The sequence below is a fragment of the Fusarium musae genome, chromosome 1 (genome assembly GCF_019915245.1).
Source record: "Fusarium musae strain F31 chromosome 1, whole genome shotgun sequence".
NCBI classification, from domain to species: Eukaryota; Fungi; Ascomycota; class Sordariomycetes; order Hypocreales; family Nectriaceae; genus Fusarium; species Fusarium musae.
In genome coordinates this window covers 2,742,620-2,754,921 of record NC_058387.1, presented here as the reverse complement: position 1 = coordinate 2,754,921, position 12,302 = coordinate 2,742,620, and the positions used below count along the sequence as shown (strand labels likewise).

Here is a 12,302-nt window from a genome sequence, read left to right as displayed (position 1 = left end):
TTCGATTTTACACGTCTTATGATGATTTTTCACTTTTCTTTTGCTATTTTCTTTTGTCTGTAATGATATTTGATGTATGGGCGCCCAAGATTTGCAGTATCTATCGAATTTCTTCTCTAAATCAGTTAATAATGACACGGTCTCATGATTTCTCTGTCAATAGTCTGAAATACCTTTCGATTTGTTCTTGCAAGCTGTCTTGCATCACATAGATCCAAATTATCTATTATCCCCAACAGATTGTCAGGCATGTGTATCAAAAGCTATCTACTGCCCGATGAGCGGTTCTATTTTCATATTCGCTCCTCTAGTCTTCGGGGCTATGAGTTCTGCCAAATACCTGCCACATGAACCCATCCTCACGAGGCGCTGAGCGCTTTTAACCTTTCTCATGAAAATTCATGAAATACTTTTTTCTTCTTCTCTCCTTGGTGTATTATGCGTTAACGTAAACCACATCATGCATTACCTAAAAGCTTGAAACTATCCCGTAGTTGGCCTATTCCTTTCGTCGTTGACCCCTCATGATAGATTCCAAAGTACGTTCATCTTCCACCACGTTGTCGTCCTGTTCTTGAGAATCCTTGCTCTCGATGGCGTACCTAACTCGTCCAACGGGTGGCAGAGTCTGCTCCCATGCTTGCCGAAGAGGTCTTTTCAGGTTCTCATCTAGAGTTGGGTGCACTAAATAGTCCGAGAGCTCCTTGGTCTGTTCTTCTGATTTGAAATGCGCCCCTCTCGTTGGCGCTGGCATCCGTGGTAACCGCCCCTCTCTACGCCTGTTAGTCCATCTCCACCCATCGAGTGAGAGAGCAACCTTTGCTGCCTGCTCTTTTCCATAGAAATGCCCAATCTTTTTGACCAAATATCGAAGTCGTGTCTTACGGCCCATCTTACCCTCTTCAAGATCTTGAAGGAGAATCTCAGCCAGAATTTGTATCGCAGGCTGCGACATATGCTGCCCAGTCCTTTTGCCCCAGTTGATAGCGGTTTCGATATATCTAAGGCGCTGTCGGGCTGTCAGGCCGGGCTTCTTCATGTAGAAGTGACAAATCTCTTCCAGGAAGTCCATCATAAACACAAGGTTCCGTACGATGGGGGCTTTAAGCCGGGTAGTAGTCTTTGATGAGCAAAACTCGGCGATCTGCCAGATGAGGTCTGGTGGTAGGTCCGGATGCGTTACTATAGCTTCTGCATGTCGTGCCCACATGTACCAAGGGAATTTATGCTTAACTGACGCTCCTGCATTATAAGATTCCCACATCATGACGGCACAATACGGGTCCTTCTCCATCTTCATCATATCTTGTATAACCCCATGACGATCGCTCACCAGTCGAACCGACTTAATCAATGTATCAAGGTGTCCAAAGGTTTCACTTGTATGTGTAAGCGCCCTCAAGTTCGCTATGCGTTTCTTGGTTTCGCTATGACGAGAGTCTTGAAGCATTGCTGCCCAGCAGTGTAACTGTGTAGGCCCGGCAATCCATTTGTATAATTGCTCAGGCCGTATTCCTCCCTGTGTCGTGTTCATCAGACGGATAGCCATGAATTGCCAAACTTCTGATTCTACCCAATCTTGCATGCTGCGAACGTTGCCGGCCAGAGTAGAGAATTCGCCTGCCTTGAGACCTGGGACTGCCGCCAATTTCAAAAATAGCTGAAAAGCTAACGTACGTTGGTCTGTGGTCTCGTCCACGAACTGAAAGCAATGTTTGGTCAAAGCTTCAAATGCCTCCATTTGCGTCAGACCTCGGGCAGAAATTAATCGAGTCAATTGCATACTGCGGCGTAAGAGGCGGAGTGATATCGGCCGTGTAGGATATTGTTCACCCTGTGTCATTTCCAGTCGGTTATGGCTATGCATTAGGTCGAGGTAGTCAATTGTCTCTAGTTGTATTTTTTCGTATGGAGTAATAAGTCTCAGAAGCTCCTCGAGGCAATGGAACGTGGAGGGCTGGGGTGCCATATGCAATATTGTTTTGAGGCACTGGTGCCAAACATGGCTCCCATACAAATCTTCAGTTGAAGTGGTCCGGGTACGATACATAGCGTGGATTATGTAGACCCATTGTTTGGCAACCCTCCTATCGAGGACTTTGTCCGGTGCCCGTTGCTTAAGACGGTTGTCGAACGGATCAAGAGCTTGGATAAGGTCGTCGTTGGAAATCGTCCTTTCCTCGACCATCTTCAAGATCTGAAGAATATAGGGCTCGCAAATCTTCTTCAATGTATTTTCGTCTTCCAAGTTGTAAAATTTGGCGAGCCGCTCGTTCATGTCACCTCGGGCCTGTTCTATTGATGTCGGAGTCGCTGCCGCAGGTATCATAACCGCCTCCGGTGGTGGCGTAGCAGTTGCAAGGTTGGTATTTTCTTCGTGTCCCATGTCCTCGAGGTTCCTGAGAAAGCGCTCGAACAGACCAATCTTTTTTTTGTGACGATCATTAGGTGCAACAGGAGCCTCCCAAGTCCAGTCGCCGAGATGAACGGGCATTTCGATCCTCCAAGGAAAGGGTGAAGCACGGGAACCGGGTACAACGGCAACCATATGTCGCTTGCCCAAACGACGTCGGCTCTCGAGAGGCCCGGCATATGAGCTCAAGCATCGACTAGGAATCGGATCGAAGCGTTGGAATCGCTCAATGGCTTGGGCTAATAGGGTATTGGAGATCCAGATGCCACCTGGTGAGCCTGCGACAGGGCACCCACCCGTGCGCCGGTACAATGCGAGATAGTGCATCGTCGAAGCATTGGTATTCTTCGAATCGCGGGACACAGTATCGAAATTCGGTTCATGTCAGCATCATCATGGGTATGCTCTGCGCAAAATCCACGTCAGAGCTGGTTCTTGGAAGGTAAGGTACCTAGGTGAAGGTGGGTGATAGAACTTTCAATACGAAGCATTTGGCCCACACATAACTGACCAACCAGAAAAATGATATTACCCCAGGTTCTTTGAGTTCCATAAGCTACCTACCTTAGCTAGGTACCTTAACTATGTGAGTGAATGCCTCAGGCGCTATCATTCACTATCTATCTTGCTCCACAAACGAGTCCCTGGCGGCATCTAGCATCTCCTGGCTCTGTCATAAAGGCTCGAGGGGGGTGAGCCTCAGGGAGTAAAAATACATCAGACCTTGATATAAGGCGTCAAAACAAACTTGGCAGAGAGTTCCCTAAGCTTAGGCTGGATTTACCTCAATACTTTCATCACTTAGGATCAAGGCTCTGAGTTTTCTTTCCTCCTCTACCTACCTACCTAGGTGAGCAATAAGACTTGAGACCTTGACCAGAGCGCCTAGAGGTGGCAAGAAAACTATAGACCTCTATCCCATCGTACGATAGATCATAAAAGACCGATATGAGTTTAGCATATTTTAGCAGGCCTTTAGACATTTTTATCGTAGCTTAATGTTTGGAAAATTTGTTGCTCCCAGGGACGTTGGAATATAGTGATAAAGGCATCTAGAATTTTGTCACTTCAGGTTCTGGGCCCGTAGTTTTCTTTGTTCCTCTTGGGGTGAACATATGTTCAGAAGCTCCGGAGCCCCTTTTGCCAGATGCTGATACGCTGTGTCTTGGGTCGTCCCTGCGTCTCCCTGCACCTATTACGTCTTCCGCAGTTGACTGCATAAATACCCAGTAGTACCAGTTCGGCTCGAAATTGCATCTGACAAGGCTAAACCTCAAGCTTCCGGGGTCCGTATACTTTCCGTCGAGGTTGCGGCGCTTTTGACAGGCACTTGATAGCCACACGATCCCTGCCGCGGCTCCGGCTGGCCACTACGGTGTGCGTGGAGCTCCCCTAATTGGCAACATCAACGAACCAGCCTGTCCCTGCTCGCGCTCGTCTAATACTCCGTAATCCGTCCATACTGTTTGTCGCCTTCTCCTGAACACAATACTCGTACTGGTTTAATCAACATTGCAACAAGATATCACATACGGCACTGTCACTCTGCATCGATCAGCACCGCTCGATGGCTCTGTGTGACTGCTTATCGACACCAACGACGTCACAGAGAAGCTAGATGGAGCCCGTGGTGTATGAGGAGACTCCGTTCGCCGACTACCTCAGAGGTGAGCAAGCATCGCTCTCCCTTGCGCGCGATATCGCTTTCCCTTATGTGGACTAACATTGGATATCTCAAGATGGGGGAGATGAGCCCCAGGCTGACTGGGCGCCCGGTGCAGTAACGCCCGAACTCGATTCATCCGCTGGTCGATCAAGCCCATCACCGCCATCCAGTCCATCACCTTTCGCACCCACCGGCCGACCTTTAGTTAAACCAAGATTTCGGAATAAGGTTCCGAATGGGCTTCATTTACAAGTTCCTAAGCCCTCCTCATTGCGATCTGCTAGCAGGAAATATTCAGTATGTCACCTCGAACTGGTGTGACCTGTCAACGATTGCTAAAACCACTTGCCATAGGCTGCGGTTGCAGCGAGTATCGACCGAGCTGACAACGCCAAATTTCTCGAACAATTCCGATATACAATCATTGCATCTCAGCTTTTAAGTGGCCATTCGGGCCTGGGGCAGTCGCAGCTACATAATAGGGGACCTAGCCCGCTATCGAACGAAGATGAATCCCTATTGTCCACGGAAGGAATTCTGGCATCAGTTCTTGCCGCTCTTGCGGTCGCAGTTGTTCTGAGTTGGGCACTTGGAAGTGGTGTTACCAAGAAGAGGCTGGTCTTTCTTCTCGTGCTTTGCGCAGCGGCCGTCCTGCTGGGCCAGGTTTACATGAAACGACAATGGCTCCGGTATCGAAGATCGCAATCGCTGGCTGAAATCACGTCTTTCGTGGAAAACTCACACAATTTCGACAGTGCGTCAGGTGCAGCTGTCTCTCTCATACAAGAAGTCGAGTTAGTGTCTCGAGGTTACAGACTGTAGGTCTTTCATTTCCTTACCACCACATGCACTGAACAATTTACAGCAGCGCTCCCCTTCCACCAATCAGCCGTATAGAAGACCGTACCCAAACCCGGCGTTGTGTCAGACTGCGCAAAGCCCTGAGACATTCTTTCCAAGAGCTTCTTGATTCCTACAACCAGGTTTGTACGGTTGTCAACGGATTTGCAGAGCAAACAGACTTGGAAAAATATTATGATATATACGACATTACCGATTTCGACATGTCAGACGCCCGTCAAGGACTAAGTGATGAGGATCTGGACGATCCTGAATCCTTGAGAACCCTGAAAATCCTGGCTGCTCGATTCTCCACCATACGTAAATTATTCCTTTGCGCACTGCTTGCTCTGGATGCCAACAGTGACGCAAATGATCTGCTTCGTTGGACAACGGCCGTAGAGTCTCTTTTGAGTGTGAACAGCTCCACTCAAACTGCTCATGCTAGAATACAGAGCATTCTCAGCGAGCAAGACAGTAAGAATACGATGCGAGTCATCATTTATTGGTCATATGCTCACGCTTCTCTAGCTTTTCCATCCTCCCCTACACCAAAGAACGCCCTGACGCCTGGGCGGGAGCGCTGGAGGGCTCAACTTCGGAAACTTAATTCACTATCAAGCGGGATCAGGGGTCTACAGGCAAAGCTGCAGCTGCTTCGTGAAGAATCTGACAGAACTTTGAACGATTCGAACGACATTTCGGAGCTCGGACCGAATCTAATGGCGCAATATGAGTCCATCGGCCTGGATCTGAAAGATCTGATGACCGCATGGGAAGAGGGCAGGGCTGCTTTGGCACTCGGCATCGATAGGAACGAGAAGAGGCTTTCATCCATGAGTACTCTGCTGTCACCTGTTAGTTCTCTTAGTGGACTGACTACTGTGGACGAGAATGGCGGGGCCGCTGCAGCTCTGAAAGCATTGACTGGCGAGTCTCCGCCTAGTTCTGAGTATGCTGGTTCGGCTGAACAGGAGGCACCCGAAGTTTTCGAAGCCGTTGCTCTCCCGCGACCACGAAGCATGCTCACTCGAGAAGAAAGAATAGTCAAGGTTCGGGAAGAACGAGAACAAAAGGCTCTTGCCCGACAGCATGCTGATGCAACCAAGGGTATGCTCCGGGAGCTAGAGACAGTTATCAACCTACGACCTCGAACTCGTGCCAGCGCACCAGCAGGTCGCATTGTGTCAATGTAGGGGCATCAATTTTATGAAACAAACATGACGATCATCATCTTCAACACTTTCCAATCGCTTTCTCCTCCCTTCATCGAGGACAAAACAATCGTCTGATTCGACACCAACCGGGTTTTTTATTCTTGCTATCGACTTATGAAAAATTCACATTCGAGCTCCACAGACACATCAATATGTTAAGCACAGGTAGCGTCACGACGATACGCACAATTCTCTATAAACGAGACTATTATATAGACAAGCCATGGATGGCTGCGGCGTTTCAGGTTCAGGGTTAGGGATCTTGGTTTTGTATTATTTGCCCCCTATCATCATTCTCGGATACCAGGTTTTTGGCGACATACAATCGCATCAACGTGCCCTCATGGACGGTAGCTGTAAGGCATATGCACTATAAATCGGTCTCTTGGGAAATCATTCGTTCCTATTTGCCGGTCTCCTTATTTCTTTCAATGTTGATCAAGGGGGGGCTTATTCTTGGCAACATATGTATGATAACTACACCAACCTTATATGTACTAATAGGTCATTGTGTGGATACATTCTTACCTAGGTTAGGGAGAACCTTGGCAATGGCTGATTTCTCTCTAACGGGCATTGGTGCCTTAAGGTATCTAGGTAAGTAGTAGTAACTCGAAGAACTGGAAAGAGGCTCGAAACCTACCTGGGTACAAAGATACTTCCGCGGTTCGCACCTGCCCTGTCCGATAGAGGCCAAAGGATTGAGGACCTCTCAGTCAGAAACTGAGGTTGGCATTCGTCTCTAGGTGTTTTGAACTAAAATTTCCCTCTTCAGCCATGATCTTATATATATACGTACTAAAATATAGACAATATAATTTATATATTAGTTAGAACTTTGGATGTCTAGAATAAGCGATTAGTATAACCAAGGTTTACATATCTTAGGTAAGGTACTCATCAAAATGGAACTTATACTTCGAATGGGGCTTCCGTTAGGTCACATCCACGAGTAAACTGATAATAAAATTACCCAAGTCTTTTTTGTCATTTAGGATCAAAGTCCAGAGTTTTCTTTCCTCCCCTAAGGAAAATCCGCCGCCAACGCGACGCGTCGGTTGTTTGATGGTCGCGCGTTAAGTGGCCCCCACCTGCCAGCTAGCGTAAAGCAGCCTAGCAATTTCGCGACAAAAGCACATTGCTACCTCCATCTTGCATTTCATCCACCAGACAACCTCCCATACTCCTTCCGTGAACATAACACGCCTTACTTTGCGAGCCATTTCGCTCCCTTATCCTTTGCTTATACTCTCTGTCCATATCTAGCCACAATCTGCCAACAAATCTTTCAATCAGTCAGTCATCCCAAATAGCGAACACCCCACCCTTTTATCTATGCGTGGCAGCTTCACGTCTCGCACGGGCACGTATCAGTGGTATGCTAACAAATAAACAGATATGTTGGAATCACGACTCGCCCAAGCTGATCTTCTGAAGAAGGTCGTCGACGCAATCAAGGATCTGGTCCAAGATTGCAACTTCGACTGCAATGACAGTGGCATTCAGCTGCAGGCCATGGACAACTCTCATGTTGCCTTAGTTTCCATGTTGCTTACTGCTGGATCCTTCGAGATATTCCGCTGCGACCGTAATATCTCCCTCGGTGTCAACCTCACATCCCTGACCAAGGTCCTACGCGCTGCTCAGAGTAACGACGTGCTCACGCTCAAGGCTGAGGATGCCCCTGACGTGTTGAACATGCAATTCGAAAGCCCTGAAAATGACCGCATCAGCGAGTATGACCTCAAGCTCATGGACATTGACCAGGAGCATCTGGGCATCCCCGACACCGAGTATGCTGCTACAATTGCAATGCCTTCTGGCGAGTTTCGTCGCATCTGTACCGACTTGATGGCTATGTCAGAATCAGGTTAGTTCTTGCAAGGCTCGCTTGATACTTGCCTACTGGATTGTTAGTTAACACATTGGCAGTGATGATTGAGGCTTCCAAGGACGGTGTCAAGTTCGCATGCAATGGCGATATTGGCAACGGCTCCGTGACTCTTCGAAGCCATCAGGATGTCGAGAAACCCAAACAAAGTGTCTCAATAGAGTTGACCGAGCCTGTCGCCCTCACCTTCTCCCTCAAGTACCTGGTCAACTTCTGCAAAGCTGCTGGCCTTTCCGATCAGGTCCAGATCAAGCTCTCTAATGAAGTGCCCCTCTTGGTGGAGTACAATCTGGAGGGTCAAAGCCATCTGCGTTTCTATCTTGCGCCCAAGATTGGCGATGAGGAGTAGAAGAGTCCCATAATGTAATACAACATCACCCTGCTAATGGCAGAAGCTCGGCGCTTGCGGTCGCAATGATACCATGCAACAGTTCCGACAAAACACATGTCAAAGAGGGCAATACAAGGAATACGGACACCAGGAAGTTAATCTGATTATTTGAAGCCTTTTTTGCAGGCATCAAAGGCGTGTGCCAAGGAAAAGAAATGTAAACGAACGGGTTAGATAGGGAATACAAGGGCACCAATTCAGGAGCTTTAGTCCCTTGTTGACCATGATGATAAATGATAGTATGATATCGTGCTTCTCTAAGTTGATATTGACTCGACACAAATACAGCCTGCATGTATGTATTGTGCCATTCGCCAGTTTAGCGTCACATTCTATCCTAATGAGCGTTCCAGGTTGCCAGTCTGCTGCCATGGTAATCACATCATATTCCAAGTCCTAGGTGTGATTTGAATATGCCTTGCTTACAGCCAAAGGGGGCGAGAAAACTGAAGGTATCTCATCTACCCGAGTTGATAAAAACTTAAGTGAACTCAAACTAATAAAAATTTTTCCCGGCCATGGTCATACCTCAAGGCTAGAAATTTGCTTGCTTCTGGAAGGGACAGCAACTGTGTACCTGAAGTTACCTAGAGTTATTCATTGGTCAAAAAGAAGCCTGCTGCGCTGGCGGGGCACACAACCAAATGGAAGTCACTCGCTATCAGCTCAAAAGCGTACAGAAAAGGCTGTCCTCGCTGCAGTTGAGCTAATCACTCGGTTCATCATTCAGTTCGATACTAGGCAAGAGAGTAAGTGTTCTGAAGGTTCTATTTTCCAAACTTCGTACATCCAGGTAAGTTCGTACTTAGGTTAGTAGCTTGTTAAGGCTCCAGACTTAACCCGATTTCCTCAAGTTAACTAAGGTAGTGACTAATATCGAGCGACATACAGCTCAAAAGACGCCGCAACCAAGTCCCAGAACTAGTTTACTTCCTTGAGTCAGCGACATATTTTCCCTTCTGTTCTTTCAATCTTTACAGATAACGCTCGGGCTTCTCATTTCATTTAAGCTCCGGTGTTTTAGGCTTCTACTGCAGAATCGTCCGCTGACGCCGATTGAGAGGTTTTGTTCAGTGACGTCTCCCGCAAGGAAAATCCTTGGTTACCCAGGCCTGCGTAGACATCTATTCAGAACGCTTGCTGAATATCAAGGAGAGATCGAGGATTGAACTGGTGCTTCTGGTATTATGTCCATCATCCCAAAAATACCCGATACACGGGTTCTCGCTGTGGCAAGCCATGTATGTATGCCATCAAATATTGCGCCACTTTCAACATCTTGAGCCAAGGCTGACAGGTCGTTGCCGTAGGTTGTCTCTGGGTAATTATATTTTCTCTCTCTCGGGGTCACAGTGACTTATGTGCACTAGATATGTCGGTAACAAGATTGCCGTCTTCGTGCTACAGTCTTTGGGATGTGATGTCGCAGCTCTCAACACCGTACAGTTCAGTGAGTATTCATGTCATCTCGATCGGTGGAGTGAAATAATAAACCAGGTTTCTAACTTGCGGACTTCACCTGTAAAGGTAACCATACCGGATATAAGCAATGGAAGGGAACGAGAGTCTCAGCACAGGAGATCATGGATCTCTGGGAAGGACTGAAGCAGTCGTACCTAGATGATTTTGATGTGATGCTTTCTGGATATATTCCAGGCGCTGCAGCCGTCGATACGGTCGGTAAGATAGGTCGTGAACTTAAGGAAAAGTCAAGCAAAGCACCTGGCAAGTTCTTCTGGGCTCTCGACCCCGTCATGGGTGACAATGGAAAGATCTACGTCTCCGAGGAAGTGGTGCCAGCATACAAGAGGCTCATCCACGATGCGGATCTGATTCTTCCAAACCAATTCGAGGCCGAGTATGTTTAAGAGCATTTGCCGAGACTTGAGAAACCCCAACTGACAATTTCTACGAAAAGGCTGCTTTCAGAAGTCAAGATCCATGATATGGACAGTCTCCGGAAGGCTATTCAAGTGCTCCACGACAAGTACAAGATTCCTCATGTCGTCATTACTTCAGTCAACCTTGAGGCGCCAGACCATCCGCCTTCGCATCTCGCTGTTGTTGGTTCAACGATGACATCTACCGGCAAAGCTCGCTTTTTCAAGATTGTCTTCCCATCAATCGATTGTTATTTCAGTGGCACAGGCGACATGTTTGGCGCTCTTATGGTAATCCGAATGCGTGAGGCTGTCTTCAATGCTGATGAGCGGCTGCGGCATACCGCCAGCTGGCTTAGCGAGGATTCAGTATCGGCTATTGAACTACCCCTTGCACGCGCTGCAGAAAAGGTCCTAGGCAGTATGCATGAGGTTCTATCCAAGACCTGCGAGGGCATGAAGAGGGTGGTTGAACGAACAACGGACGACATGAAAGATGAGGATCGTATTAACCAAACTAAGGCGCACCTCGTAAAGAGTAAGGCGGCAGAACTTCAACTTGTGAGGAATTTGGACTGCTTACGCTCGCCCACGACGCAATACCTTGCGAAGGCCATTTAGATCTAGTGGGAGGGGGTTGTCCAAGGTTAAAATGGCCACCAAAGTAGAAGCCAGCAATAGAAATGGGTAGAAAGGTTTGGGAATAGACGTCTCATGAATTCATCCAAGTTTTCACATCTCTTGTGAGGGTCAAATAATTCACTCTGAGAGCTTCTCTTGAATAATCAGCCTTCCTCAACTGTGTACTGTAAATCTATTGCATTGGCCCAGAAGCCAATTCATTAATTGATGAAACTTGGCAGAAGAGAAGTCTGCATAGGCCCCTTGGCTATCTAACCAGTGCTGCCGAAGCCACCAGCGCCTCGGACACTCTCCTCGAGTTCTTGGACCTCCACAACCTCGGGGGTGTAGATGCGCTCCAGAACAAGTTGAGCAATGCGGTCGCCCTCCTTCACCTCAAAGTCGGATTCATTATGGTTGAAAAGCAGGACCTTGACCTGACCGCGATAATCGGCATCGATGACACCAGCGCCTGTGTCAATGAAATGCTTGGACGCGAGACCCGATCGAGGGGCAATGCGTCCATCTGTATTATTCATCTTGTCAGAAAGCCGGCCTTAAGCTGGTTGATCGAGGGCTTCGACTAGTCATGTACTTACAGGTTCCGGCAGGCACAGCCATACTGATATCAGTGTCAACTAGCGCCTTGCCACGGGCGGGAATAGTTGTGTCGCGAGCAGCGTAGATATCATAGCCAGCAGCAAAGGCACTCCCACGAGTAGGCAAACGTCCCTTGTCAGAAAGCTTCTTAATCTGCAATGGTGGAAGACCTTCCATGGTACCGGCAGTCTTGGCACGTTTGGCGGGAGGTGAAGAAACGGTAGAGTTATCAGAAACGAGGGTCTCGGAGGTCATTGTTGAATATGATGTGGGAAAAGGTAAGCAATTGTCGTGGATACTGTATTCGAAGCTGGAAGTGGACAGACGCGACGCGGTTGGGTGGGTAACGCTCCTTAGACTTAAAGAACACAAGGAATATTGATTCTCTCCCAGCAGGTTAACATAGCCTGGGGTTTGTAGTGGTCTTTCTTAACGAACAGAATTTTTGCTACGTTATTCTTAAGCTTATCATCATAATTGTAATTCATTACCAGTGTCAAGACACCTACATTTTGTATTAAACAAACAATCTGGTATCTCTGCTGTTTCTGGCGTTCCATATCTAGCGCCTATCACTTATAGAATTGACCGATTAGCAGGACGTACTGTTTAGAGGTTGCTTTCAGGCTCTATTGGACCTCATTCCATATGTGGAAGTCTATCAGCCTATCTATCTACCTACCTTAGGTACAATTATTAATTTATAATGAGCTATCCCGAATCGTTATACTGTATTCTAAACTTCCTAAGCACAGCCGGGGGATTAACTTCTCTCAACGATGA

The 12,302-nt window shown here is 47.6% G+C and overlaps 4 protein-coding genes across 4 annotated transcripts; 3 read left to right on the top strand and 1 right to left on the bottom strand.

Moving 5' to 3' along the window:
- Window positions 1-499: 499 nt before the first annotated feature.
- On the bottom strand, window positions 500-2,740 carry J7337_000834 (uncharacterized protein; the record flags this gene model as incomplete). The annotated part of the gene is made up of 1 exon (XM_044818581.1): window positions 500-2,740. One exon carries the CDS (start codon window positions 2,738-2,740, stop codon window positions 500-502), a length of 2,241 nt encoding a protein of 746 aa, XP_044686283.1.
- A 1,638-nt stretch (window positions 2,741-4,378) lies between these two features.
- J7337_000833 (uncharacterized protein) lies at window positions 4,379-6,115 on the top strand (the record flags this gene model as incomplete). Its single annotated transcript, XM_044818580.1, has 4 exons — window positions 4,379-4,396; window positions 4,434-4,897; window positions 4,945-5,396; window positions 5,451-6,115. 4 exons carry the CDS (start codon window positions 4,379-4,381, stop codon window positions 6,113-6,115), a joined length of 1,599 nt encoding a protein of 532 aa, XP_044686282.1.
- A 1,419-nt stretch (window positions 6,116-7,534) lies between these two features.
- On the top strand, window positions 7,535-8,376 carry PCN1 (DNA polymerase delta processivity factor; the record flags this gene model as incomplete). The annotated part of the gene is made up of 2 exons (XM_044818579.1): window positions 7,535-8,006; window positions 8,069-8,376. 2 exons carry the CDS (start codon window positions 7,535-7,537, stop codon window positions 8,374-8,376), a joined length of 780 nt encoding a protein of 259 aa, XP_044686281.1.
- Window positions 8,377-10,001: 1,625 nt separating this feature from the next.
- Window positions 10,002-10,919, top strand: J7337_000831 (uncharacterized protein; the record flags this gene model as incomplete). The annotated part of the gene is made up of 2 exons (XM_044818578.1): window positions 10,002-10,276; window positions 10,337-10,919. 2 exons carry the CDS (start codon window positions 10,002-10,004, stop codon window positions 10,917-10,919), a joined length of 858 nt encoding a protein of 285 aa, XP_044686280.1.
- Between the last annotated feature and the right edge of the window lie 1,383 nt (window positions 10,920-12,302).